At 53.5% G+C, this 27,883-nt stretch overlaps 9 protein-coding genes across 9 annotated transcripts; 5 read left to right on the top strand and 4 right to left on the bottom strand.

The window, feature by feature from the left end:
* Positions 1-183: 183 nt before the first annotated feature.
* On the top strand, positions 184-2,044 carry T310_6002 (uncharacterized protein; the record flags this gene model as incomplete). The annotated part of the gene is made up of 8 exons (XM_013471162.1): positions 184-250; positions 312-452; positions 513-723; positions 784-796; positions 844-903; positions 959-1,515; positions 1,582-1,759; positions 1,820-2,044. 8 exons carry the CDS (start codon positions 184-186, stop codon positions 2,042-2,044), a joined length of 1,452 nt encoding a protein of 483 aa, XP_013326616.1.
* A 362-nt stretch (positions 2,045-2,406) lies between these two features.
* On the bottom strand, positions 2,407-8,104 carry T310_6001 (U3 small nucleolar RNA-associated protein 10; the record flags this gene model as incomplete). Its single annotated transcript, XM_013471161.1, has 6 exons — positions 2,407-2,879; positions 2,909-3,053; positions 3,104-4,504; positions 4,559-5,074; positions 5,125-7,669; positions 7,728-8,104. The coding sequence occupies 6 exons, from the start codon at positions 8,102-8,104 to the stop codon at positions 2,407-2,409; spliced, it is 5,457 nt and encodes a 1,818-aa protein (XP_013326615.1).
* A 447-nt stretch (positions 8,105-8,551) lies between these two features.
* Positions 8,552-11,976, top strand: T310_6000 (uncharacterized protein; the record flags this gene model as incomplete). The annotated part of the gene is made up of 4 exons (XM_013471160.1): positions 8,552-8,676; positions 8,772-9,549; positions 9,626-10,891; positions 10,951-11,976. 4 exons carry the CDS (start codon positions 8,552-8,554, stop codon positions 11,974-11,976), a joined length of 3,195 nt encoding a protein of 1,064 aa, XP_013326614.1.
* Positions 11,977-12,230: 254 nt separating this feature from the next.
* T310_5999 (NADPH oxidase (NoxA)) lies at positions 12,231-14,029 on the bottom strand (the record flags this gene model as incomplete). Its single annotated transcript, XM_013471159.1, has 4 exons — positions 12,231-13,120; positions 13,171-13,580; positions 13,630-13,884; positions 13,941-14,029. 4 exons carry the CDS (start codon positions 14,027-14,029, stop codon positions 12,231-12,233), a joined length of 1,644 nt encoding a protein of 547 aa, XP_013326613.1.
* A 2,591-nt stretch (positions 14,030-16,620) lies between these two features.
* Positions 16,621-17,166, top strand: T310_5998 (uncharacterized protein; the record flags this gene model as incomplete). The annotated part of the gene is made up of 3 exons (XM_013471158.1): positions 16,621-16,678; positions 16,736-17,052; positions 17,110-17,166. The coding sequence occupies 3 exons, from the start codon at positions 16,621-16,623 to the stop codon at positions 17,164-17,166; spliced, it is 432 nt and encodes a 143-aa protein (XP_013326612.1).
* Positions 17,167-17,988: 822 nt separating this feature from the next.
* T310_5997 (G/T mismatch-specific thymine DNA glycosylase) lies at positions 17,989-19,155 on the top strand (the record flags this gene model as incomplete). Its single annotated transcript, XM_013471157.1, has 1 exon — positions 17,989-19,155. The coding sequence occupies one exon, from the start codon at positions 17,989-17,991 to the stop codon at positions 19,153-19,155; it is 1,167 nt and encodes a 388-aa protein (XP_013326611.1).
* A 747-nt stretch (positions 19,156-19,902) lies between these two features.
* Positions 19,903-20,430, bottom strand: T310_5996 (RNA binding protein; the record flags this gene model as incomplete). The annotated part of the gene is made up of 3 exons (XM_013471156.1): positions 19,903-19,965; positions 20,063-20,186; positions 20,267-20,430. The coding sequence occupies 3 exons, from the start codon at positions 20,428-20,430 to the stop codon at positions 19,903-19,905; spliced, it is 351 nt and encodes a 116-aa protein (XP_013326610.1).
* A 698-nt stretch (positions 20,431-21,128) lies between these two features.
* T310_5995 (Rho guanyl nucleotide exchange factor) lies at positions 21,129-23,915 on the bottom strand (the record flags this gene model as incomplete). The annotated part of the gene is made up of 6 exons (XM_013471155.1): positions 21,129-22,096; positions 22,146-22,371; positions 22,430-22,648; positions 22,700-22,900; positions 22,954-23,208; positions 23,319-23,915. 6 exons carry the CDS (start codon positions 23,913-23,915, stop codon positions 21,129-21,131), a joined length of 2,466 nt encoding a protein of 821 aa, XP_013326609.1.
* A 656-nt stretch (positions 23,916-24,571) lies between these two features.
* Positions 24,572-27,258, top strand: T310_5994 (GTP-binding nuclear protein Ran; the record flags this gene model as incomplete). The annotated part of the gene is made up of 9 exons (XM_013471154.1): positions 24,572-24,739; positions 24,801-24,873; positions 24,932-25,417; positions 25,704-25,751; positions 25,825-26,259; positions 26,322-26,563; positions 26,636-26,789; positions 26,851-27,056; positions 27,127-27,258. 9 exons carry the CDS (start codon positions 24,572-24,574, stop codon positions 27,256-27,258), a joined length of 1,944 nt encoding a protein of 647 aa, XP_013326608.1.
* Between the last annotated feature and the right edge of the window lie 625 nt (positions 27,259-27,883).

Below are 27,883 nucleotides of genomic sequence, written 5' to 3'. Positions count from 1 at the left end.
GTCCCTCCCCTGCCTGCTGCGGGGTTGGGATTTATGGCAGAGCTGTCGTAGAATAATACCAAGTGTCTCTTTTTTTTTTGTACAGTACATTTATATCTTTCTCACTGCGACTGCTGGAGATTGTCATTCTCTCTGTAAATAAGTACGCAGCTAGACAGCTCAATTGACAATTCATCGTCCACCATGGCCAGCACAAATGGCGAGGCCCGCCCTCGCAAGAGTCTCATCATCAACGCCTTCGTTATGATGTGTAAGTCGCCATCAATCAGTGAGTCAGTCGAAGCTTGCGCATTCGCTGACCCTGCTATCAGGCAGCGGCCATCAATCGCCAGGATTATGGCAGCATCCCGACGACGAGTCCTGGCGATTCAACGACGTAGAGCACTGGGTTGAGCTGGCCAAAACGCTCGAGGCGGCCAAGTTCCACGGCATCTTCATCGCTGATGTGCTGGGTAAATAACACATCTCTTCTTTTTTTCGGTCTGTTCTTGTCTGACGACGACGACGACCAGGCGGCTACGACGTCTACAAAGGCCCGCGCAACCTCGAACCGGCCATCGTCTCCGGCGCGCAATGGCCCGTCAACGAGCCCTTGGCCGTCGTCCCGGCCATGGCGGCGGCGACGGAGAATATCGGCTTTGGCGTGACGGTTGCGACGACGTACGAGCAGCCGTATCACCTTGCCAGGAGGCTGTCGACTGTCGATCATCTGACCAAGGGACGGTGAGTATACACTTCCTTCTTGGGGTGAAGGATTGAGATATTGACGGACGACCTTCGCAGGCTAGGATGGAATGTGAGTGAATGACCGGAATTCTAGAGAATCTGATACTGATCGTCCAGATTGTCACCGGATACCTCGACTCTGCAGCTCGAAACCTGGGACACGGCCAGCAGCCGCAGGTACGTCCATACAGCCCTCACAACCACGGAATTCCACTAAGAAATATATTTCCAGCACGACGACCGCTACGCCATCGCAGAAGAATACGTCAAAGTCACATACAAACTCTGGGAGTCATCCTGGCGCGACGACGCCGTCGTGCTGGACCGCGAGCGCGGCGTCTACACCGAACCCTCACGAGTGCGCGAGATCAACCACGTCGGGAAATACTACACCGTGCCAGGCCCGCACATCTGCCAGCCCAGTCCGCAGCGCACGCCGCTGATCCTGCAGGCCGGCACGTCCAAGGCCGGCAAGGCCTTCGCCGCGCAGCACGCAGAGGCCATCTTCGTGGCTGGCCACAGCCCGGCCACCGTCGCCGGCAACATCGCTGAGATCCGCGAGTTGGCCAAGTCCAAGTTTGGCCGCGACCCCCGCAGCCTCAAGTTCCTGGCTCTGTTCTGCCCTGTCCTGGGCCGCACGGAGGAGGAGGCGCTCGAGAAGTTCGCGCAGTACAGGAAGGCTGGCTCCATTGACGGGGCGCTGGCGCTGTTTGGCGGCTGGACGGGCATCGATCTGAGCAAGTACGGCGATGACGAGGAGCTGCGCCATGTGGAGAGTAATGCGATCAGGTAGGTGAAAAACAAGACCTACACGCATCTACAGAACATACATGACTTCAGTGCTGACTGCTACAGATCCGCCGTCGAAGGCTGGTCCAGGGCCTCCCCCGGCGTGGCCAAATGGACCAAGACGACGGTCGCCCAGCACATCACTGTCGGTGGCCTAGGGGCAACGGCCGTCGGGACGCCGGAGCAGATCGCAGACGAGCTGGAGCGATGGGTTGCAGAAGCCGATGTGGACGGCTTCAACTTTGTACGAACACCTCTCACCTCCACATATACTGGACGGTGCTGACGTGCTGACGTGCAACAGGCCTACGCCATCAAACCCGGCTCCTTCCACGACATCATCGAGCTCCTGCTGCCGGAGCTGCGCAAGCGCGGCCTCTTCTGGGACGACTACGCCGTCAAGAAGGGCACGTACCGCGAGAACTTCTACGGGAAGAAGGGTCAGACTGGCCCGCCGGAGGATCATCCGGCTGCCAAGTACCGCTGGAAGGCGGGGGTGGATGCAAAGGATCATAAGATTCCTGAATAATGGCTGGCTGTTCGTTGATACTTTGGTCAGCCGAGATAAGTATTTCTGTACCGCTCTCAGCTTGTTCAGTATTTGCTAAAGTCTGTTGAATGTGTCTTATGTTTTCAAAGACATTGTGACTGTATATAGTTATGAGAAAATTCTCCTGATGATCATTGTTGAACGGTTATTGTCAAGGCTATTCCTATGCAGTGAATACGTAGATTCAGTCTAACATAAATACAGAGCAAAACATATATACTCTCATAACTATCAATACCACCACAAATCCAAGTTTTAGAACCCCTTGTGACATCAAACGCCAAGAATGCAAACACCACTGACAGCCGACAGACCAAAGAGATTCTCTTTCGTGCTTTTTTCTACGTCAACATATCATCCAGCTTCTCTCCCAGCACCGCCTCAATCTGCTTCACCCACTTCCGCACCTCGCGCTCCACCGTCTCGTCCTCGTCTTCCATCAGCTCGCTGATGTACGGCAGCATCTCTGGCAGCAGGGCAAGCCACTCCTCGCCCAGGCGCTCCGTGAGCGACTGCTCCACCTTCAGCGCCGCCAGTCGCGTGTGCGGGCTATCGCCGCCCGTGACTCGGGCACCGCCCACGGTCGTGGTCGACGGACGCAGGTACTTCATGATCGCCGAGTTGAGCTCCTTGAAGTTGTCGGGCGAGTCGGCGGCGACCGCAAGCTCAGTGATCGAAGGAACAGCCTCAGCAATAATGACAGATGCGGTCGACGAGTTGGTGGCACGCGAAAGCTGGGAGATCAGAGGAGTGGAAATGGCGGCCAGATGAGACGGTGATTGCCAGAACTCTGCACCAGATGTTAGCTTGGATTCTGCAAACGTCGTCGCGTGAAGATCCTACCATCTTGGTCGTGCTCAAAGGCATTCCGCAACATTCGGATCGCCGCCAGCCACAGACTCTTCGAGTCCTTGTCAGTCGGCTTGGCGAATTTCAAAACTTCCACCACATTGTCGATAATGTAGCTTGCATAGCTCGTGACAATAGACTGGATTCTATTAGAAAGAGTCTGCTTGATGAGTACTGAATAATGCTTACCTTGAGCGTGCCAAAGAAACTCTGCAAGAACTTGTAGAACGACGTAAGCCGCCTCGTCCTGCCGAGGGCCTCCTTCTTCGGCAGGCCATTCGTCGCCCACTCGACAAACTCGATGAAAATCGGCCGGAAGGTCGTGTCGTTGAGCTTGTAGATCATCTTGATCGCAACCTCGCTGACAATGTTCTCGATCTCCTCCAGCTCCGACTCTGCATACTCCGACTCATCCGCAGACATCTGCTCTCGGCGCAGGTCGAACGCTTTGCGGAAGAAGTTCGACAGGATGCCGACGTTCTTGACCGTGGACGACTTCGGGTGCTTCTCAATGGCAAGGCTGATCACGTCGAGCGCCTCCCTCACGGCAGTCGGTCCCTGCTGTACCGCGAAGGCCCAGTTGCGGTCGACAGCGCTAAACGATTCCTTGACATCGACCTTCCGGGCGAACAATTTGAGCATCTCCTGACGGGCATCATCACTGTCCGCAGAAAGGCTCGATTTGGCAGATGTGAAGGACAGCTGCAAGATCCGGTCAAGATGCTTGTCGGACAGCATGAACGGAACCTGGATAAGGAGCGCCGACAGCAAGGAGAAGACAGCGTTGTGCATTTTCTCGTTCTCCTCGCCCTCTTTCAGGCTGCCTTCAAGCAAGCTCAACGACCGGCTCAGTGTCTCGGGAAGAGCAGGGATGATTGCCTGTCCAAGCACTTCCGCCATCGATGCCAGACACAGCACGCCCATGACACGAATCCGCTCGTCTGACTGCCCAATGCAGGCCTCGCTGGCGACAACCTTGGCAGCGTGCACCACTGTGCCCGTATCCTTCTTGCCATATTTCTCGGAAATACGGTCCACACAAGCAACGGCAGCATGCTTGAGCAGGATATCGGGCGAAGTCTGAATGATGTTGACGAGAATGGACACAAAGGCCAGGACTCTCTTTTGTGATGCGCTGTCCCGCTCTGGATTCTGACGCACGCGGCTTTCCAGCAAGCGGAGGACCTTTCGGCGAAGTTCGTCGTTGGGCCGCTTGAGAAGCTCTTCCACCGTATCGAGGAAGTCCACGAGCGACAGGGTACCCAGCACGGCGCCAAGAACATCACCGCAAACAAAGCTGAGGGACTTGTCATCCTGCACCGAATCTGCCAGGGTCAGAATCTGTTCAAGGATCTGAGAGAAAAGGACGCGGATGGTGGCCTCCGCATCCTCGTCCTCAGACGTATAGACCATGGCCATCTTCGAGCCAAGAGACGAATGTTTCAGGAGGTATGCCAACGACCGCAAAAGAACCTCAGCGACCTTGTGAGGATCGCTCGCCCCCTCGTTTCCGATACCGAGAAGAACTTGAGAAATACCCGGCTTCGGTTGGAGAGAATCGCTGACCAAATCCATATACTTCTTGTACGTCTACTCAAGTGGTTAGAACTGTGAAGACGAGAGGAAGGGTCTATTTCAACTTACAAGGAGCTGTAGCTCGGCATCGATGTTGGCAACGAGACCAGTCATCAAGGAACAGACATCCTTGTCCAGGCCATAGCGGTTGGCAAGCATCGCAAGAACAGCAAACAAGAAATCTTGCGTACCAAGCTTCGTGACCAAGGCTTCGAACAGTCGCTGCCGCCGATGAGACGGGATATGTTCAAACGCGGCGGTGAAACTGAGAAGCAGCTCTGAAGTACCAGAGACCACGTCACGCTTCTGGTTGCGCAGCGACTGCACGAGAGCCGGCACCACTTGGTCAATCGTCTGGTCTATGACATGGACAGAGTACTCGTCGTCTTTCCTAAGGACGCTGGATCCCATGAACGTGAAGATCGGCATCACGCTGTGAAGAACCAACTCTGGTGCAATGACCGCAAGACCCGATACCAACAGAAGGGCCATATTCTGCACTTGGGGAGTGTCCGTTGTGCGAACGCAATCGACAACGAGATCCGTGCGGATGGTCGAGGTATCAAATTGAGGTTTTGCAGAGGCCTGTTTCATAATTAGCATATGTCTCATATTTGCATCGAGAGAGAGCTTACCCTTGACTTGTTCACAATCGCCAACAAGCTACCTAGAGTCAGGCTGAGCAGGTAACCCAGTCCAGACTGAATCTGGGACTTGAAGTGGTGAAGAGTCGCGAGAGTTTTGAATAAACCATCGGCCAGTTCCGGATACTTCTCTGGCCCAGAACTGTCCACGAGCTCGAGAATGAAAGTGACCTTCTCCACGACTGCACTCAGCTCGGACTGGTTCTCACGACTCATCGCCACTGCATTGTTCTGGTTCGTGCGTCGTCGCTTCGGTGACGGCGCGTGACTCTCCAAGTTGGCGATGGAAGATGGAATTTTCTCTATCAAATCCACCAGAGCGGTTCCAGGAAGTTCCACACCCCGAAGAGTGTTCATAGCGTTGGTCTGCAGTGTTTCATTGTCCTTTGAACCTTCAAGCGAGAGGTGAAGCAGCTGGTCGCAGGCGGAAAGTTGCCGCTCCTCGCCAATCTTGGTCCAGATGCTCTGGATGCGAGCGAAGACCGCGGAGAGGAAGGCCGGTCTCACGCCCGGGGATTGGCTCGCACTGGCTATCAAGATATCAACGGCTTCTTTGTCCTTGTGGGTAACAATGGCAGCGACCTCCTGTTCCAACTCAGTAGCAGATATGTGTTCCCTTTCGCAGATCTTGGCCACCTCCTCCTGCGTAAACGTTCGCCAGTTCTCAAGGAGCGGCAGGAGTTCTCTGGTCCGGGTATGTGAACTGATTCTGTCAACCCGGTTAAGGAGTTTGAGGAGTCGGAGTTTCACTGCATAGAGTGGCGTATGAACAACATGAAAACAGAGGAAGGAAAAGACGCTCAGCCTCAGTGATTTCTTCAACTCGGAAGCTTCATTCGACTCCGAACTCGACGATCCCTTTAATGCGCTCTCAATTGCCGCCCCAATGTGGCTCCCATCAAGAACGAATTCTTCCAGACCCGGAAGCAAGACACGATCGACGAACTTCTGTGCGTCGCGGGTAGAGAGCCATTGAATGGACTGTGATTGCTTCTTCTGCGTGTAGAGGCCATCGTGGGCCCAAATGGTGGCGTCACCGTCCTTCTTCTTCGCCTTTCGGGACAGATCCGCAACCGCAGCGGCAAGATTGGCTGCCTCACGGCGAATTTTCGCAGACGGGTCGCTCAGAGCTGCAATGATGTACGGCAACAATGCCTGAAGGTCAACAGCCGCGGTAGTGTCGGAAGGTAGAGAAGAAGCTGCGATGTTAAGTGCCGCAGCACGAGCACCCACTGGATGAGGGCCTGCAGAAGCGCGAATAATGAAGGACAAAAATTGCGGCTTGTCCGTGATTTGGGCTTTTCCAAGGACTGGGAGATTGGCGACCGAGTCCAGCCTCTCTTGAGAGCCAGCAGCAAGCGTGAGAGCTTGAACAAGCTTGTCAAACACGGGAGAGCCCTGGTCAGCCAGGAACGAAGAAGGATAGCGAGGCTCTTTGGACAAGGATTCCACAAGTTCGGGGAAAACATCAGTTTCTTCCTCCTCGTCTGCATCTTTCATCTCAACATCTTCACTGGGCGGCAGCGCGGGCTGCTTGTCGATGACCGTCTGCAAGCTGTGTTCCAGGCTTGCGACGTCAATGGCTGACTCGGACGTAGCGGCTTGAAGAAGAGGCCGGAGAGAGTCGGACGAATTCAGACCCTGGACGAGCTCGGAAAAACGGGCCTGAGTATCCAAGGACATTTCGCCTTTCTTCTGAGCATCGCTTGAGGCTTGAAGGATCATTGTTATGGCCTTACGATTCCCGGTCTCATCCAGCAAGCCCTTCTCGAAGACATAAGAGATGAAATCCAAGCGCGACTGGGCGTCTTGCTTTTCGAACTCGGAGAGACAGCCAGAGACCATGCCTAGAACGAGCTGCGACACCTGGTGCTGCGCCTTGACTTCGGCCAGCAGACCCACGGGATTTTCCAATCTCAAGACAGACCGGACCACCTTCTTCGGCAACGTCACGTCTTCTTTGTGCTGTGCCAGAACCGACAGACACACGATTCCGGAGCTCAACGTCTCTTGCGTCCAGGATCCCACCACAGCCTCCATCATCGAATCGATGACGTTGTCTTGAAGAGCCGCTTTTGTCGCGAAGACCACTGCTATCATGTAGCACCCAATCACCAACTCTGGGGCCTTCTTCATGGAAAGTCCATCATTGAGGACTGGAAGGAACCGCAAGAGAATGTCTTCGTGGTTTTTCTTCTCAATCCCCCGACGCCCAGAGCGTGCATTGTCCAACATCCCCGCAACGGCTTCGGTCATGATCCCGGCCCAAAACGCGAGAAGGCCGTGGTAATGGGCATGTTGCTTGCATACTTGCAGCACATATCGGTTCAGAGCGGAGCAGAACGCCTGGTTGGTCGTCGCACTGTGGACAAGCGGATGCCGAGGCGGGTTGATCAGACTTCTCTTGTACGGATAGAGAACCTTGAACGTCGACGTCAGATCCTCCGGCAGGATCGCCAGCAGATTCAAAAACACTGGCGTCGAGTGATACGGGAGAAACGTGAACAGGAGGAAGGCTGTGTTGTATTCGTGGACTCTATGGGATTCCGTCAGCAGGAAGCTCTCTCTCTCAGGCCGATTGCTGGATGTCATACCGAAAACGCCTCACAAGCCACTCCACCGCCTTGATCGCAGGGCTGAGCAGCAATTTGCTTCCGACCAGGGCAAGGAACGATTCCAAGACCGCATCGAGTTCCTTGTTCTGAGCCGCAGTCATTTGTGTTCGCTCTTCGGCCTTGCTCTGCTCACTGAAAATGGTGCGCCCGAATTCAGCGAACCGGGCGTCCAGCTGGCACAGCTCCTGGAAGCCTTCGTAGCATATCTGGTAGATGGTGTCGAAATCCTGCGAGATGGCAATCTTCTTCTCGAAGATCAGAGACTGGGCGTGCGCGACCCGCTGCGCCTTGAGATCGAGCGGGTTCGTCGACTTGGCCGCAATCTGCGAGAGCTGCGCAGCGAGGGACGTGGCCATCTTGACTCTGCTGCTGTTCGTCTCACCGGCAGCAACCCATCTCCAGAGTGTGCGTCGAGATGAAAAGCGTCGCGACGGCGATAGTAGATTTTCTCGATCGATTCTTAGATCGGCGGAAGCCAAAAAATTGCTGGCCCGGGAAGGAAATTTTTCCCGAGGCCGCGGAGCTCGAGTGGAGCCTCCAAGCAACTCGACGCGACCGACATCATCCAAACGCCTCAGCTCGACTCGCCATGTCGCGCTGCTGGGAGCATGGATTCCGGCGGCTCCAAGGTCAGGTTTCCGTGATATGCGTCCTCAGCATGTGTCGCGTGCCGTCCTAACGCCAGATGCAGGGAGAAAAGGCCATCCCGAAGTTCGCCAGCTTCAAACCGAAACCCGCACCGGCGCCGGCGACTGAGCCTGAACGCGAACACCGCGAGCGTGATGCAAAAGCGAGCCACCGTGATGACAGCTCTCGGCACAGAGACAGACATCGGAGTCATCGTCACCGATCGCGTTCCAGAGAGCGCAGTCGAGACCGCCATTCCCACCATGCGTCCCGGACTAGGGCCGAGGAAGCGCGGCCCACGGTCGCCCTGAAGCCTGAGGTGGAAGAAAGTTCCGATCTGTATGTCGTTGACCGCAAGGGAGACAGGTACAACGTGACATATGGAACGATCCACAGGTACAATGTCCCGCAGTACCACCGCGTCGGCAAAGGCCGTGTGCTGGGATTGCCAGCAGGCTTCAAGATTGATCGCGATCACAAGGACGAAGCTACGATCGTAATCCGAACCGATACCGATATCTGGCAAGGCGATGGGTCAAGACATAAGAGCAAGAGCGTACTCTCCAGAGGAGAGACGAAAGAAACACGATTTTTCCGTGTGCGCCGTGAGACTGCGTCCGACGCGAGTGATGCTCGGAAGGACTTCCTGCCTCTGAGTTCTGAAGGCAGCCGAAAGCGAAGAAAGCTTTTGGGCGACTTTTCTGCCATGGACACGTCAGATTCAGAGGCAGAAAAATACGCATATCGATCGATACATGGCAAGGCCAAGCCCGAACAGGATATAGGCAGTGACTTGGAGATTGAGTCAGCGTCGGATCTGAGCGAAAACGATGGCGTTGTCCTCAACTGGGAGCAGGAAGTGAGACAACGGAATTCAGAGCTCTCGAGGCGTGTCGAAGAGCACCCAGAGGATATCGATGCTTGGCTTGAGTTGATTAAACACCAAGATGCACTCCTTTCTGGCTCCAGGGAGGAAACTCGCCAACTGACTGCTGCAGAGAAGCGAAGTTTGGCAGATATCAAACTATCGCTTTACGAGAAGGCGATCAAAAAAGTGGGTGCGAATCCCGCCAAGGACCGTCTTCTGTTGGGCTATCTAGAGGAGGGTGCCAAACTTTGGGATTTCAAGAAACTATCGGAGCAATGGCATGATGTCTTGAAGCGCAATTCCCGGGTTTGTCAGTCTCTGGGTCAAGTACCTGGATTTCCGGCAAACCGAATTCCTTGACTTCACCTACGAACGCTGCAAGGCGATTTTCGTGGACTGCATGAAGCTCAATGCCTCGAGTCCCGATAGTCCAGAGAAAGCGGTCATCCACGCATACTTGTTCCTCCGTATGACCCTTTTCATGCGGGAAGCGGGTTTCCTGGAGCTGGCAAATGGTCTCTGGCAAGCCGTCCTCGAGTTCACTTTCTTCCGGCCGGAAGAATTCAAGCGCGATTCCGGGGAGAGGGCACTGACGGCATTCATGGACTTCTGGGACTCGGAAGTCGCGCGAATTGGAGAGGAGGGGGCAAAAGGCTGGAATAGCGACGACAATGCCAGTCTAGAACCCAGAATTTCTGCCTCGCAATCACGTGTCGTGCCAGGGTCGCTATTCGCGTCGTGGTTGGAATCGGAGACAGTCCAGAGACGCAACGCTCGTCTTCCAGCACGAACCCTCGACGAGGGAGAAGACGACGACCCTTACCGTGTTGTTCTGTCTTCCGACATCCAGGATTTCCTGCCCTACTTCACGGACTGGAAATCGCCGGATGTGCTCATTGAGAGCTTCCTGTGCTTCTGCCGTCTGCCTCCATTGGCATCGCCCACTCTGTCAGAAACCAGCAGGTCCTGGAGTGGCGATCCTTTCCTGCGCAACGAGCTGGTCGAATCGCCTGATTCTGCACTAGTTGAGATGCTGAGCACCCGGCAGTCGGAACCTCACCATTCACCGAAAGTACTCGATAGTCCTCCTCTACAGAACGTAATACACTCCTTGGACACCTTATTCGCAGAGAAAGACCGTTGGTTTTCTTCGCTCGCGACTTGGAAAACGCTTGTTTTCTCCGACTACAGCCCTATCGACCCTGACTGGGTGCGTCGCGCGCTGCGACTGTTGGTCGATGCGTCTCCCGCAGACGACGCACTGGCTGAGTACGTTCTCGCCGTCGAATTCGTATGCGATGCCAAAGAGGCAAAGAAGTACGCAAAATCATTGCTGAAGAGAAGATCGGCCAGTCTCCGGCTGTACAATGTTTACGCTCTCATGGAGTGCCAGTCTGGAAATTCCGCGTCAGCCGCCCATGTCTGGGCGACGACTCTCTCAATGAGCACAAGCATCTCGGACGTGCAGAAGTTGGAATACGGTCCGCTCTGGCGAACGTGGGTTTGGGAGTCGTTGGATGGACGGAAACAGGGGGAGGCGGTTCAGTTACTGCTGGCCATTCCCGGCTATACTGTCGACCTGAAATCATTAGGTGATGCTCCGACCTCGAGAATCGCCAGCCCAGCGGAGCTCCTCAAAAGCCAAAGGGTGAGTTATATTTCCACTACGTATCGTGAAGAGTGAGAACTGATCTAATGGCGTTCTAGTTCCTCTCGGAAAGCCAAGAGCATTCGTTGGCTGTGCAGAACTACAGAGCGTTTGTGGCGTGGACGGATTGCCTCGCGCTGCTTCTGTACCTTACCCGGTCGTCTGACCTGGGTGCTGCGGTCGACGTATACAAAAGCGCGTCGGAGCGGCTCGCCCACGTCCCGCAGATATCCAAGGCATCCGTGTCCTACGTTGATGAACTGCTCCATCAGTCTCGGGCGCGGTTGCTCTACCACCACGTCGTGGCCAGCCACGCGTATAAACCAGCCCAGATCCGTACTCTTCTGCACGAGAGCATCTCGCACTTCCCCCATAACACGATGTTCCTGTCGCTCTATGCCTGGAACGAGTCCAGATTCCGCATCGACGAGCGCGTCAGGGACGTCCTCCGGGATATCACGCAAGACGTCCGCAAGCACGACACGGGCCAGTCCGTCCCGGTCACATCGCACCTGTTCGCCATCTTCCACGAGATCCATCGCCCCGTGTACTCCGGGTCAACGCTACACTCTGCGCGAGCGGCCTTCGAGCGTGCCATCGGCGACCCGGCCTTCTGGACGGGCGGAAGATCCGGCCTCGCGGACAACACCAACACGGGGCAATCCAGCCTCTCGCTCTGGAAGCTGTATGTGCTGTTCGAGCTGCGCCACAGGGACATGCGTCGCGCCAAGGACGTCTTTTACCGCGGCATGCGCGCCTGTCCCTGGTCCAAGGACCTGCTGCTGCTCGCGTTCCGGCATCTGCGGGGAGAAGACGGCGGGATGGGCTTTGACGAGCTCCGCCGCGTGTACAACGTGCTGGAGGACAAGGAGCTGCGGATCCACGTGGAGATTGACGAGGCGACGTTTGGGAAAGCGGAGGCTATTTTTGTCCGGGAGCGAATGATGAGGGATGGTAATAATCCAAACACTATGATCAGCAAATCCACGAGATTTGGCCCAGATCACCAGCAGTCGAGGGCTAGGGATCTACCGATCCACCTTCCTGAAGACGCAGATAGTGGTAGCGAAGACCAAAAGCAATAAATAGGTACATAGATAAATAAACGAAGCTAATGAGTAATAGAGAATAAATTCCTCGTGCATCAGAACTTTGTATGTATATAATAGACGGTCCAGATACAGATGGTACATGATTCTTCTTCATTCCATATACGGTTATATACACTGGCTTCCTTAGGTAGGTCGTTATATAGACGCAGACGCAGTGACAAGATAAGTATTTAGAGAACAAAAAAAAAAGACAAACAAAAAAAAACAGTAAATTCGAGATATTTTCCCTAGAAATGCTCCTTCCAGAACTTGAACTTGACCTCCCGCGTCGACACCTCCTTGGCCGCCTTCTTGATCTGCCGGGCCGCAGCGTTCGGTCCACAGAAGTACACTCCCACCTCGGTGGTGATGTTAGCCTCCAGCCCCGTCAGATACGTCTGGTCGATCAGCCCCTGCCGCATGGCCAGAAACAGTCGCTTGAAGTCCGGTCGGCCAAAGTTGGTGCGGCTCTTCAGCTCCGTCAGCGGGTCGACGTCCGTCCCGACGGAGTTGAGGTAGATGTTCGTCGCCGTGTCCTGGTCCAGGCGCTGGGTGAGGTAAGTGTGGATGCGCAGGAACTCGGGCCCGCCCTGGCTCGTCGCGGCTGAGGCGGACTGTTGCTCCAGCGAGGACAGCAACGCCTGGAACCACTCGAACGAGCTCGTGTCCTTGCAGATCCAGATGAACTCGACTCGCCGTAACCGCTTCGGCGGATTGGGTCCTGAGCGCAGGTGCCAGATGTTCTTCAAGATCGACGCCCACGGCGTCACACCGATTCCGGTTCCGATCAGGACGGCGATCTCATTGTCAAAGACATCCTCGGCCGGCGCTCCGTAAGGCCCGTCGATGCGTAGCTTGGGCATTTTCTGACCGTTCTGCACCGCAATCTCATACATCCCCATCGGGTCGAGGCCCTCCAGATCCTTCGCCTGTGCAGGACCGCAACCCAGTGCGTTTCCGAGCGCGCGCGTAAAGTCACCCACTTGACGAACGTGCACGCTGATGTACGGATCGAATGGACAGGAAGTGATGGTGAAAGGATGCCACTGGGTGTTCGACACCTCGGGAACCTGAAGGAACAGCCACTGGCCGGCTTTGTACTTCATGCTCGGTTTCCGGAATTGAATCTCAATTGCATCTGTCAACGGTTAGCGATAAAAATGGAATGTCAAGATATGGAATACGTACCATATGGATGTCGGATAACTTTGGTGATTTCCGTCTCCCGACGCGCCCGGATTTCGCGATACAGCCGTTCAAAGAGATAAATTCCACCGCCCCAGAGCTCCCATCGCCAGCCCTCATAACCCAGGCAGTGGTTCCAAAAGTTCGCCCCGGCAAAGGGCGAAATGGGATTGGCCGTATCTCGAACGAAACACCCGGTTGCGTGGGTGTAAAGACCCAGCATGAACGGGATAAAGAGATGATGCGTGTACCAAAACGTCTCAAAGGACTGCTGCCGGATTCGAGCGTGGGCGGTGGTGTACATGAGCAGCATACACAGCAGCATGATATGGCCCGTGATTCCGCCGGCCTGGGTATAGTGGATCTGGATGGCGGTCTCCGGGCGAAGCTGGAGTTTCTCGACATTGAAGAAGCTAGACGCGGTGTCAGCCCAGTGCTGCGATCTTCCGTCGGGGAACTCACTTCACGTAGTGGGCAGCAGTGTGAATGATGGTAAAAATCAGCATGGCATAAGCCACCTGCCGATGGAACCATTGCGATTCGTCCAGAGGCAACCATCTGATCTTCGGTCGGATGAACCGTAAGAGATTCCTGCACATGGGCAGGAGGATCAAGGCGCCATCGAAGCTCAGCGCGAGACCCGCACCCCGTGAAATCCACACGGAGAATTTCAGCGTATTCAGAGCCGCCAATTTCTCGTCCGTCGCTTGCAGGTACCTGGAAGAAGCCGATCGTTAGATTCTCTTTGACCTTCAACCTCTCCGGTGCCTTACCATCCGACGGCAAACAGTGTGATATGGGTGCCCCAGAAGAAAAAGTAGAAGACCAGCTTGCTCTGCGCAAAATGAGAACTCCAGTCCATTTTGAAAAATGGCAAAGAAGATCAACGCGCAGGGGTATCGTATTAATCACACAGGAACTCCGTCTCTCGAATCGACCAGCGATCAACGAATATAAACGACAAGATAATTACAACGGATAGTAGAAAAACGAAAGACGTGCCCTGCTTTCGGCAAGCCAAAGCGGAGGCAGAAGGAAGAAGGTCAAAAAGAGCGCGAGAAGTCCTGGGTTGTCCTGCAATCCCGACGACTTTGCCCAGAAGTTCAGACGAGTCGAGCCGTTGCGATTAATTATGAACTCCTGGCCTCAATCGCCGTCGGGTCAGGCCACGCTCAGGACTCGAGCGCTAATGCCAAAGTCGACAATGACGCCAAGACAGCAGACTCTCCAGCTCGATGTCTCAGTACGCGATCAAAGCATGCGATGCGCGATCCCGCCAGGCGTTCTCTGGATCCACCAGGACCCCTGAAACCCTGATGGGCAGTCGACGAGCGTGTGTCAATGACAGCGGATCAAGAGCTGGGCCATCTGATTCCCATTGTTGACTAGGCGCATAGTCTGATGGTCTGTATTTGGAAATGCACGCTGGAGGAATTCGCAGAATCGGGTAAGGCGAGGTCGAGATTGACACAGGGCAGTTTGATCAAATCAACGATGCGACGATGGTGAGGACTGCGGCTCTATGCTGCTCCCATATTATCTGATAAACCGCCCAAAGGTTCGCGCTTTATGCGAGGAGGTCAGAGCGAGACTGGCGGTGGGCGGAATCTCTCTAACAGGAGGTGTCGCAGGTGAGGCGCGAGACGTGGATGCGGTTCTTGGCGGGGTACAATCAGCAGCAGCATGAAAGAGGATCAAGACAGACAATATCTACGAGCCAGAGAGAGCAAAAGGAATTGTCGACATGAGAAAGAGCTTGTCGATGTGATTTCTGGAGGAGATCGCCGTGGTGGTGGGCGTCTGGTCTAGTGGCTGGGCTGGCTGCAGGCAGGAGGGGTCAGCAACCCGATCGACTGGATGCCATGAAGACTTGTATCTCTGGTGCCTTGATCAGATAAGGCCTCCAGAGTGCATAGCCTGGTCGACTGCAGGGCTGTCAAGCTGTAGGATACTATTTCCTTCTGTCAGTCCCAGCAGAGAGGATTCCATCGCGATCGCCGTATTTGGGGAACATCTTTGTACTCCGCACGGCAGCCACTGCAGCGTCCAGTCATCGCCTTGAGTCAGCTCCTCACTAATAGTAATTAGCATGGTTCCTCTGCAAGCAGCTCCAAGTCGAATTCTGTAATCGTCGCATCTCGCTGGTTGGCGACGATCGCTGCGGGCGATCACGCTAGGCTCGGGCAGCCAGTCACGCGTCGCCTGCAAGCGCCGACAAGACTTCGACGACTTCGACCACGCAATCAGATCTCGCAGGCACAGATTCTGCAAGAGCTGCATGTATGTCCTATCTTTAGCCTGCCATCCATTGCACTGTTGACCTGCTAGGAATAGAGCCAGACTCGGAAGTTCCCCGTCCAGTGATGAAAGGAGACGCCACTGTGACCGTCACCGCCTGTTCCATCGCCCTGTACGGAGTATACACGGAAGAACGAGTCTCGTATTCACGGAGGAGGATACTGCGGGAATTCTGTTAGAAAAACCACTATACTCGAGACCCTTCATAGGACTATCTAATCAGATTGACCTCGTATAGCATGACGGCCATTGTCCCAGCCACGGCATCAGATAGCGAGCAGAGGGCCTTTTGCAGACTCCAATTCGCCCAGTACCAGACATCATGCAATGCGGAGCGACGCCTCAAACGGCAGTGGGACAGCCACGGCGTCAGTTTACCTTGGCCAGGCTAACGCAGGTTACCGCACATCTGCTGCACATCCGCCCGCACCCCTAGTCGCCGCCGTCACCGTGCACCGACCACCAGACTCCAGCCTCTGCATTGCCATTCGAGGGCGAGTGTCTGCTCTAGCGCCGATGATTTTTTAGGCTGCGTTTTCTGCAGACCACTCGTGAGGGGTTGCTGCAGTCGCGCCGTTCTTTCACGCATGAACACAGCCAGCCCACTGGCTCATGAGAAGCTCTTCACAAGGACACAGAAGCTGCCAGCGGCCCAATGGGCTTGAGAGCGACATGCAGAATACTAGACTTTGTCACCGAGTGACTCGAGCGGGGACGCTGGCTGTCAGACTTTCCATGTCTGGGCCTTCATGCGCGCCGTCGGATTCTATCTCTCTCTGTAACAGCTGTCCAAGTTATCAATCACCGCTTAGACACCCCTAATATCCTGGACATCTCGGCGTCTGTTTGAGAAGGCCGTTCTGAAGCTCGCTAGCTCCATTATTACTCCGTACTTGGCATTGATCGAGAAGACCCAAGCGGCAATTGCTCCGTGCTCTGCTCTCCGCCCCGCTGATCAATCTTATATACTTGATCATTCTCCGGAGAATCACTGGATGCATGCGTGACGATAGGAGGACAGCCAAGCGCTGCTGAGCGACGCTTGCCACGTCCAAGTTCACTGCCGTCCTTCGTCTTTCGCTGGTCGAAAGAACAGAATCAGTGTGCTCGCTGTCCGAACAAAAATCAAAGACAGGAAGCTCCTGGGCCGGCACCATGGGCAGACTCATCAAGAACCACTGGGCACGCTTGATTATCCTGTCAGCCGCAGCTTGTGAGTATTTTTTTTCTCATCGTCAGACCTTGCGGAACTGACACCCGTTGATCGCAGGGCAAGTCGGCGCCTCCATCGAAGGCTTCTTCTGGCCCAAAGTCTTCTGGGACTTTTTGACGAAGAGCCTCAACGGCGCCGTGAAGCCGATCCCGGTTCTCCAGATCATCAATCTCATCCTGGGGTTAATGGGCCTCGCGTGGGAATGGCCGCTGAAGCCGCTAGCGGGGACCCTCCCACACCGCAGCATCGTGCTCCGGCTGCTGGTGTATCCGCTCAGCGCGCTGGCGTGCGCGCTCATGTACCAGTCGGGCGACGTCGCGGTCTACTATGTCATCGGCATGGCGGTGTATTTCTGGGCTTACAGTGAGGGGGAGGTGAGTTGTCTGACAGAGATAAAGTTGGGACTGAAACTGACGATATGAATTACACAGGTTGTCTGTGCCGAGCCGTGGACGTTACCAAAGAGGGCTCCGCGTGAGAAGGTCTAAATGGAGTGCGCTGCAGGGTCAGCGCTTGGATATGGAGTTTTGAGTTTATTCGATTTGGCGAGATGTACAGCACGAAATTCTACATTCATCACCCACTCCAGTCCAGTTCCACTATTTTTAAACTCTGTACAATTTATTAACTTCCCCAAGTCCGGTCATCCTCCTCGTCCCTCCAGAGACCTCCTTGGATGAGAACTTCTCTTCCGATCTGCTACAATCTCGCAGTTCGCATTATGTATGTATGTACTATTCATTTTGATTATATATGAAGCTATGGAATCGACGATAGTTAGGATGAATTGATCGTAGATACGTGTCTCTATGGTGTACTGCCCACGGAAACATTGCGGGGTTTGTATCCGTCTCATCGCAGTGGCTGCACGAGTGTGTGAGTGTTGGCTCATTTTTACTGATAGTGATGTCCAAGCATGGGTGCATCTCATTCTCTCTCATCCGGTTTTTTTTTATTTTTTATTTTTTTTTATTTTTGTTCCAAATTGGAAGGACTGCTCTGTACTGTACTCTTAGAGCAAGGTTAATCATCGGGCCGAAGCAGCGCCGGATCCTGGCTAGCCTACGAAGCTCCTCCGCCGGTTAGGTAGTTAACTCGGTCGTACTCCGTCCATCGTGCCTTGATAAAGCTGCAAAACCGACGACGCCTTCAATTTCACTAACGAGCAGACATACAAACAGACAAACAGACAGATTCTTTCTAGATATGATGACGATGTTATAGCTCCGTCGCGAGCTACGGGACGCTACAGTTATTCTGGGCATTGGCAGGGACACAGAGAGAGAAGAGAGCTAATCGCAGGTGCTGTCATGTCCCCTTCGGACGACGTCAATTACAATAATGATGATGGTGGTGATAATGGTGATGAAATCCCTGACGACGATATGCTGGTCAACAAGAAGACCAGCTTCAACGGGAAGCTGAATAAATACTTTTACCATGTAACCAAGACGAAGGTGGACACCGTCCAGAGACCCGCAGGGAGAGTATCATCGCCAGCCATGACACAGACGCAGACACAGACACAGAAGGTCCAAGTCAAAGGGACAGCAGAACCAGGCGACGCGACAGGAATAATAATAGGACGGCGCGTCACTCGCTCCCAGTCCTCGCGATTGTCCACTGCATCCTCGTCCCCCTCCGAAAACAACACTCCAGCAGCAGCAGCTTCTCTCAGCTTACCTCCTTCTAAGCGAGACTCGTCATCATCCTCTTCCTCGCCCAAGAAGAAGAAAAAACGCCTCTTACGAACCGAAGAAAAAGACCCCTCCTTCTCCCCTCCCTCCCGCCTCCGCGACACCATCCCGCCGAACCTGATCCTCCTCCTCGTCGGAGTGAACCCAGGCCTGATGACGGGCGCGACGGGGTTCGCGTACGCGCACCCGTCGAACCTGTTCTGGAAACTGCTGCACTCGTCCGGCATCACGACGGTGCGGCACCCGCCCAGCGACACGTACCGGCTCCCGGAGCTGTACGGCGTCGGCAACACCAACATCGTCGAGCGGCCGACGCGCGACGCGAGCATGCTGAGCAAGGCCGAGATGGACGCGGGCGTGCCCGTGCTCGAGGCCAAGATCGCCGCCCAGCGGCCCGAGGCCGTCGGCCTCGTCGGCAAGAGTATCTGGGAGGCTGTCTGGAGAGTCAAACACGGGCGGCCGATCCGCAAGTCCGAGTTCCGCTACGGATGGCAGGATGAGAGCGAGAATATGGGCAGGACGGCCGACTGGCCTGGCGCGCGCGTCTTTGTGGCCACGACGACGAGCGGCTTGGCTGCTACCATGAGTCTGGCTGAGAAGCAGGCTGTATGGAACGAGCTAGGGCGGTGGGTGGTCCAACGGAGGGAGGAGAGAAAAGCTGCTGCTGCTGTCGCTGCCAGCGGTGATTCAGATGCTTCCGCTGTGACTACTCCTGTCTCTGTGCCTACTTCGGCGTCTCCTTACTTTGCGAGTACCAAAGACGATTCTACAAAGTCGTGATGGTGCATTGTAACACCAGCACCAGCACCAGCTGTTCGACTCGAGGATCTGGAATCCTCTCACGGAAGACCAAAAAAAATTTTTAAGATAATTACGGCGATAATCAGCCGATTCTTCGTTGGTTATATGTTTTTGTCGCACTATACCCGGATGCACTTGCTAGGTAGAGAGTTTCTTGAAATCTACTCAGATGGTTAGGCCTATATCAGGGAATATATAAGCAGACACGCGATCTCTCAGTTCTTTGACAGTGGTTTATATCATTCATATCATTCATATTGGTAACAAAATGCTAATATATATAACTTGACTAATCATACAGTCAGCACCCCGAAGTAAGTCATATTCAATCCACTTGCTTCCCCTTTCCTTTTACCCTTGGCATCAGCATCATGTCAATCGTAAGTAAGTAAGGAAGGAACAAGATTCAGTTCACGACCAAGGCACGGAAAAGAAAGAGGGAGGACCTCAAGACCAGTCTGTCACGGTAAAACTGTAGCTAGCCATCATTATAGACTCCAGAGAGGATGCGGATCGGGCAAAGGTAAGCAGACGAGACGAAACGCGTGTCGTGATGATATGCTGACTTCCTGCTTACTTTCTTGTCAACCCGACATCCTCATCACCTTTTTCCCTCATGGGGGTAGAGCGAGCGAGCGAGCGAGTGAAAGAGAGACACTGACTCGGCCCTTGGTCCTCTCTTTTCCCTCATGCCGGAATCGATCCCGGCCAGTAGCACCAGGCTATTTATCCCTTTCCGGAAGAAACAGGTCCATTAAGGGGGTTCTTATCTGCCTGGCGTTCCCAGTTCTGTTTGCAAAAAAAGGCAAAGTCATCATCAGCTCAGAAATCGAATATCGTTTCCCCTCATCAAAGAGGACTTAGAGAAAGGGGATCAATCTCTCACAGTCGTCTCCTGAACTTCTCCCCTCTCGAGAATCTGCTGAATGCAGTCTTCTTCCCGGTGAGTGCCGAACTCGTTGTCCAGCATGGCTTTGCTGGCGTTGTCTAGCACGCCCTGGGCTCCGTGGCTGCAGCAGTCGCGTTAGCTACATGTTCTCTCTCCTCTTGATCATTCCTGCGATCAGATCAACATGGACCAACAACATACCGATGCGTGACGAAGATCTTCCACCCGTTCAAGATCTGCTGAAGCGGCACCGAGCGATCCTTGCGCCATCTGTGGACGGCAGGCACGTCGTCGACGAAGATGACAAAGTCGTCGAACTTGCCCTTGTAGTACACCTTGGTGAAGTTGTCGTTTCCGCGAGGCATGATGGCTGGAGGACTTCGTTCCTAGCAGACGACCGGCTGTCAGAATATAATCTCCTTTCAGAATAGGAGGAGCGTGGTGATGGATGACGTCTTCTGGTCGCGTGATTGTGAGGATGAGGCGGAAGAGGTGTATAGGGCTTCCGTACTGAAATCAGCGCGTCTGGATGAAACGGTTGTATCTGTAGAAATCAATTGAGTTTATATTCTGGATGGTAATTCAGCAAAGATTGCCGTGAGCAAGAGAGCCTTATGTAGGGAGCTTTGCGCCCTCATCATGACGGAGTCTCACCTCCACTGCCCGCCTCGGCGGAACGTCGACGTCATAGGGTTCCGCCATCTGCGGAGGAGCTCCAGGGACTGCATACGTCCATACAAAGTGCACAGCCTACGTCTTCAGCCATTCTCCACGGAAATTCTGGAATCTCATGATTCGTTGCAGCTGACAAGATACTTGGCGATCTAATCCTGAAATACGAATAATAATCCTCCAAACGAAGGTTTTGCCTCTGCCGGCCCATCCTTGGCGGATCCTCCCTCTCCGCACTCCCGCTCTCTCGGTCATGCTCGATTACGTCTTCCATCCAAAAGCTCCAAGCCACGTCCTGCCCCACCTAGTCGAAAGCACGAGAATGAGCAGGTGCATTCGATGAGTAAGATTCTAGAAAACTTCCCAAAGAGATACTTACATGGTACTGCGATTATCCTTCACTGCTGTCTCGTGCGCTGCTTCTGCGACTGGGAGAGAGCGAACTGAAGAAGGCCAACGGTGAGGTCCACCGCTTCCATGGTATGGACCTTCTCTTGCTCCTCAGCTTCGTGTCGCTTGTCCTGTATGCGATAAAATCCGAACTGGCTCTCATGACATGTCTCATACTCTGGAATGCTTTTGTGGGCGCATGTCGCATAGTCTCAGGTGATCTATCGGATGCCCCCTTGTCGGCGCCCGGCTCCTCTCCCAGACACACCACCTCCCGCAGAGGATAACATGGCACCGCCTCTTTGTCAAACAAATCATCTTCGTCTTTTGTGTCACTCCCGGCCTCGATGGACTTGACGGTGCCCTTGCTGATGGAGCTGGAACGCCGGCTGTTAAAAGGGGTGCGGAAAGAAAGTCCTCGCATCAGCGATTGCGTCCGCAGATAATCAGCTCGAGTGACGAGCATGCCAGGATATGGAAGAACATCCCGGGTGAATATGTCGGCGATGCTCCGTTCCAACCTGACTCGATCCTGCCTCAGTGGAGCAAGGACCGTGGGAGAATTCTCTCTGGCGACGGATCGAGACCGTTGAATCCCGCCTTCATGAAGCTGCCGAACATCTTCGTCATGGAGCGGATTGTGTGTCTTCTTGATAATCACGCGCTCGAGGTGGCGTTTCACACTCGAGCGAGTGGACATAGATCGCGTGGATGGTCTCCGAGCAAGGACTGCCAACGGGCTGTCAATGCGACCCAAAGGAACCAGAGAGAGGGATAACAGGAAGAGTCCTCTTGGCTCCAGTGATAAGGTTGGCAGTGCACTCGGCGACATGGCCGACGCTCTCAGCAGTTCAGTCTTCCAATGCCTCTCTTCAGTTGCCGATGAGGCGCTGAGGATCAGCTCATACCGATTTTGGTCATCCTGGAAGATAATCTTCCAAGAATATGGCGCATCGTGGCAAACAAGACCTTCTCCGAATCAGCACGAGATCGTGTCATAAAGAAAATTGACCTTTACCTTGGCCGTTGGAGAGGATGTCGACAGTCATATCCAAAACGTACAGCGACGCAACTACACTCAATTTGCGGTTCTCATACCCACCTCTTGCAAGGACCAGGTAACTAGGAAAAAGGATACAGATCATATATTCGCCTGTGATTCGATCGGTTGACTTGTAGGCGACATGAAGAACACCGCAAAGGTTCAGGGGGCCTAGCTGTTGATAGACATCGTGAAGAACGCTCTGTGGGGCGCGATTAAAATCCGGTATGGATATCCCTATATCATGAACGGAAACTCACCTGGCCACTATAATCCAACCGCCCGTGCAAAATGACAGTCTTGTGAATCCGATCCTTGAGTACGGGGTTGCCAGTGGCAGTATTGATTTGACCCACAATCCGGCGCACTTTGTCTAAGATCTGACGGATTTCATAATGAGTTGATGGGCAATCACTGGCCGGGGTAGTCTTGAGCAATTCCTGGAGTAACAGCTGATATTTGCACACTCGTTGAACGGGCTAAAGGGACAAAGTCAGCGCACGTCTGGACAGTTCTCCAAGCTGCCAAACCTTAATGAGGAGATCCTCGATAGTCATGGACTTCTTGTTGCCCTGCTTGCGACTATCAGTCGATTCCACTGACTTTGCCAAAGCTTCAATTCCGTGAAACCAAAAGCCACCGGCAGGAACTGATTTGCGCAGAAGGTCCATGTCTTCGTAGAGTAAATCGTATTTACTGCAGAAATCTTCGTAGGCCCCAAAGCCTTCAGACTGCACCTCATGCGGTCAGACCAGCCATATTCAGCCTCCATTGATTTTCTTACCAGCTTTTCGAGCTCTTGAGCGACTTTCAAAGCCTCCGAAGGTTCAGCTGTCGCCCGTTTCAATCGAGAATCTATTGTCGCCTTGAGATTACGAGTTCGCAGAGATTGACTAGGAGATTTTTTGAAGCGTGGCAGATCTCTCAATTTTTCCTGCAGTCCATGAAGCGTCGATATCTCCGCCGGAGGACTTTCCACGGACAAGGGGGTGACGAGTTGCAGCCGCTCCTTGAAATTTTCATGCATTTGCAGGAGCCGCTGTACATCCTGGTAGATGGCCGGCCTCGTCGTCAGCGACGCGGAGAGAATCTAACTCGTTGAACCAGACGTCAGCTCTTACTGAAAGTCATGGGGCTAGGAGGACTAACTTTACTCAATGTCTGTAGACCATCAACGTAGTTCGATTCGGAGATGAAGATCTCATGCAAGACATGACGTCGTCTACCTGCACGGCTCCTGACTGCGTTCTCCATGGACGAGGTGGTCCGCCTGACACTTTCACCGGACCGTCGCATCTCAAAGCCGGATAGATTGTCGCTCTGGGACGCACTCTGATGGCTACTATGCGTGTTCGCCCTCGATCGGGTCGCGAAACTCTGGGTTGCCAGGCTCATGCTAGCAGTTTTGACGGTCCCCAAGATGGAGGACGAGCCACCAGACAGCCGGTCCCATTGTTGGTCTTGTAGAGGAGGTGATGTACTAATCTCGGTGTCGTTGGTCACTGTCGAAGGCTCGTCGAACCAGCCCTCGACGTACACTTCTGGAATTCGGGAAACACGTTTCTTGGACCGGAAGCTGTCCATCCACTTCTTGAAGGGATAGTTGGTACCAGCACCTGCAGGAGTTGTGGTGTTTTCCACATTGAAGGATCCTTCTTTATTGAGAGCTGGAGGATTCATCCGGAGGGTTGAGTCCTGGCATACATGCACCTCCTCTTCTTCAGTCTCCTTCCCCATGACCTCCATGGCAAAAGACGTGTCGAGAAAGCTGGAGAAGACACATCATCAACAGTGAGGAGTGTAAACAGTATCCGCACGAGCTCTAAGTCACATATGGCAACAACGACCAACGGCGTGTTCACCAGGAAGGCACGACCGTGGAGGAAGAGGCAGGATTGAGCCAATGGCCAGCCATGATGCCAACGGAGAATCGTCCAGTAATTCACTGTCCATGAAAGAGCAAAGAAAGCTGTATAAAACAGAATGTGCTTGGATTTCACAGCCCAGTGATTGTTCTGTGAGTTCTTGCTATGGGGTGAGTACATGACATACATGTACTGCACATAATATTTCAGTTGCTCTTCTAGCCATATTGCCATCTGAAGGCCATCGATCTGCATCCTTCGAAAATTGTTGTAAATGAATTGTCATTTTACTCTCCTAGAAGGACATTGTATAGAAGCTGGCCTCGGGATGGACTACCAGTAGTAGCCTTAGTAAAGCGTATAATTTATTCGCAGCGCCAACGCGGCGGCACTGCGGCCGCTAAGCCGCCCAAGCTCAGCTGCCCCAGATATGCGGACGCGCCGATGCAGTTCCGCCTTCCCCTCATCAAACTCGTCCCCGAATTTTGCCCATCGCTTTTGTTGATGATGACTCCATGACACCGTGTATTTTCTGATATGGGCAACCCTATGGATGATAATATTCACGCTCCCACTGTCCCCTCCGGTCCTAGGTCCGGGGGGGCGGGCTTCAAAGACCTGTCGAAACTGTCGATGGTCGAGCTCATGAACGAAAAGGAACGCATAGAAGCTGAGCTTTCGGCTCTCAGCAGTGTTTTGACCTCTGTGAGTGCTCTATTGAAATCAGATCGCATCGCAGAATTTAGACTGACATCATCTTCTCCAGCATGGAGTCGACATGAACACACCCCTCCTCACACCAGACGGATTTCCACGCAACGATATCGACGTAGCACAAAGTATGTTCCGGATTACCTTATCTCTTCGAGATTCATTTTCTAAAGCCCTTTAATTCAGTACGCATCACTCGAGCGCGGATAATACACCTCCGAAATGACCACAAAGAAGTCATGAAGTATTTGGAGAAAGGTCTCCATGCGCATTTCGAAGCCCTCCGACAGGCTCAGGGTGCTCCTACGGGAGATCCTGCATCCACATCTACGACTGCACCCACATCTACATCTGTACCCGCATCTGCGTCTGCATCCACATCTACGTCTCAACCCCAAATCACTCAGGAGACCTCTACATCGCAGGCCGGAATGGTGGAGACTCCGTTCGCAAGAGTTAATAGCGTTGCGAGTGGAAGCCCAGCCGATCGAGCTGGCTTGAAAGCGGGAGACACGATCCGCAGCTTTGGAGGCGTCAACTGGGTGAATCACGAGCGTCTTACGAAAATCGGGGAAGTTGTACAACAGAACGAGGGAGTACGAAACCACTTTTATTCTACGGGACTGCTGAATCCAGTCGCTAACGAGCATGCAGCGCGCCATCGTTGTCAAAGTAATACGGAAGAACGAATCTGGTCAAGGGACCACAGAGCTGAGCCTAACTCTTGTTCCTCAGCGCAACTGGGGTGGCCGCGGCCTGCTTGGTTGCCACCTGGTTCCGTTGTAACAGAGTATCGGCGTTTGACAACTTCTTGTACCTTTGGAGCATCGTTCACAACGTTGGGAAGGTCTTGTAATGAAAGTAGCATTCAGGCGTTAGAACGGTCGGGTAGCAATTTAGGGATTTTATGCGTTAGATATTAGATATTGTTTACCAAGTTAATGCGCCATTTACCAAGAGGCCGGGAGCGACGTCATCCGGCTGCAGCCTTCGGAGCGTAGATTTGGTAAGCGAGCGACAATTGGCAGACAGGAGGCCACCAGCAAAAGAAAAGGAACGAAACGCCTAAGGCAGAGCAGAATGGCATCATCAGCGCAGGCGTGTTTACTCCGTACGGAATACCGGACTGGCGCGTCTCGCCTTCACTAACCGACTTGGTAGGGATCGCAGGCGCCGGCTGAGGGGCTCCAAAGGAGGGGCAAACTCTGCCCTGTCACGTGACGCAGGCTCACCCGCTCGTTTGTTGTCACCGCCGAAAATTCCATCGCCGGCCCAACATCACCAAGGAATTTCTTTCCTCCTCAACCCTTGCGTCCACGATCCTCGTGTTACGCCCTTTTCTGAGTCTTTCGACACCCGCATCGCCGGTTTTCCCGCGAAGCGTTTCTCTCCATCCCTTCGATACTTGTTGGGAAGTTCTCTAATCCCGTCACATAATCACCATGGCAGCACCGCAGCAGCAAGCCCCACCAACCTTCAAGCTCGTCCTTGTCGGCGACGGTGGTACTGGAAAGGTGAGTTGTCCTGACCCTGGTCGCCTGTTTCATCGCATCAGAATGTTCTTCCACCACGGTAGACGGCGACTACGATCTCGTGGCCCCTCGCTGGCTCGATGCGACCGGCTTTCCGTCCGTGTGGACAGAGACACATCTCCCTCATCCTGCGTTGTTGATGTTTTTATCGCGCAAGAGGGCATCGCTAACATTTGCTTTTTCATCACGACAGACCACCTTCGTCAAGCGCCACTTGACTGGAGAGTTCGAAAAGAAATACATCGCCACCCTGGGTGTTGAGGTTCACCCTCTGGGCTTCACTACGGTACGTCGTGCCGGCCTCGCCTCACCTTTTTTCTGTCTTGGTCAGATTGACTGACTGACACTGGTGATATAGAACTTGGGTCCCATCCAGTTTGACGTGTGGGACACCGCTGGTCAGGAGAAGTTCGGTGGTCTGAGAGATGGATACTACATCAACGGCCAGTGTGGTATCATCATGTTCGATGTCACGTCGCGTATCACCTACAAGAACGTTCCCAACTGGCACCGTACGTCGATCCCTGGCGACACAAGTCAAAATTGGGAGTTGGAGCTGACTTGGTTTTGTAGGTGACCTGGTTCGTGTCTGCGAGAACATCCCCATTGTCCTTTGTGGCAACAAGGTCGATGTCAAGGAGCGCAAGGTGAAGGCCAAGACCATCACTTTCCACCGCAAGAAGAACCTTCAGTACTACGATATCTCGGCCAAGTCCAACTACAACTTCGAGAAGCCTTTCCTGTGGCTGGCTCGGAAGCTCGTCGGCAACCAGTCTTTGGTAAGTTCGCTTTGCGTGCTTTTTTCCTATTTTGGCGTCCTTTTCTGGCACCCTGCTTACATGACACCAGGAATTCGTCGCCGCTCCTGCCCTTGCTCCTCCCGAGGTCCAGGTCAACCCCGAGCTTCTCGAACAATACCAGAAGGAGATGCACGAAGCTGCCCAGCAGCCTCTGCCTGATGAGGAGGACGCTGACCTGTAAACGGGATGTACTTGTTCGACGGACTGGAGAAAAATAAATAATAAACAAGAAAAAAAAGAATACATTATTTGGACAATTACACAGAAAAAAAAAGAAGACATGGACGATTGACACGATCGATGATACAAACAAGCAAGCAAGCTAAGACTCTTCTAAGAGAGGATCAGGTTTGGGCGGAAAGGCGGGGACGGCCACTTCTACATTAAATGAACTGCATTTTTTTCTCTTTTTTCCTCATCATATTTTTTTTTCCCTCTCCTGTTGATGATGGTGATGGCAAGTAGTTTAAGCTAGGCTTCTCACTTAGACTTTTTATCCTCATGACTCGCTCGCCCCTGCTTCTTCCACCACCACCTATTCCTCCGCAGCAAGCTCAACTCACTCATACTCAAAACTTTTTCTTCTTTTTCTTAATTTTATTTCACCTATCCTATCTATCTATGGTATGGTATGGTATGGTACGGTATGGAAAGAAATGAATGAGACTGAGACTGACTGATCGCATAATATTGATTCATGCGATGCGATAGATGCGATACAAGAATGAAAAGGTGAAATTTACCCTCGACGATAAATAAATAAATCAATAGATAAGCAAGCAAGCACGCAAAGCACGTGTCAAGCT

Source organism: Rasamsonia emersonii (assembly GCF_000968595.1).
Source record: "Rasamsonia emersonii CBS 393.64 chromosome Unknown ctg1118621760355, whole genome shotgun sequence".
Lineage (NCBI taxonomy): Eukaryota > Fungi > Ascomycota > Eurotiomycetes > Eurotiales > Trichocomaceae > Rasamsonia > Rasamsonia emersonii.
The sequence above is the reverse complement of the archived record's forward strand: the minus strand, read 5'-3'. Positions and strand labels throughout refer to the sequence as shown.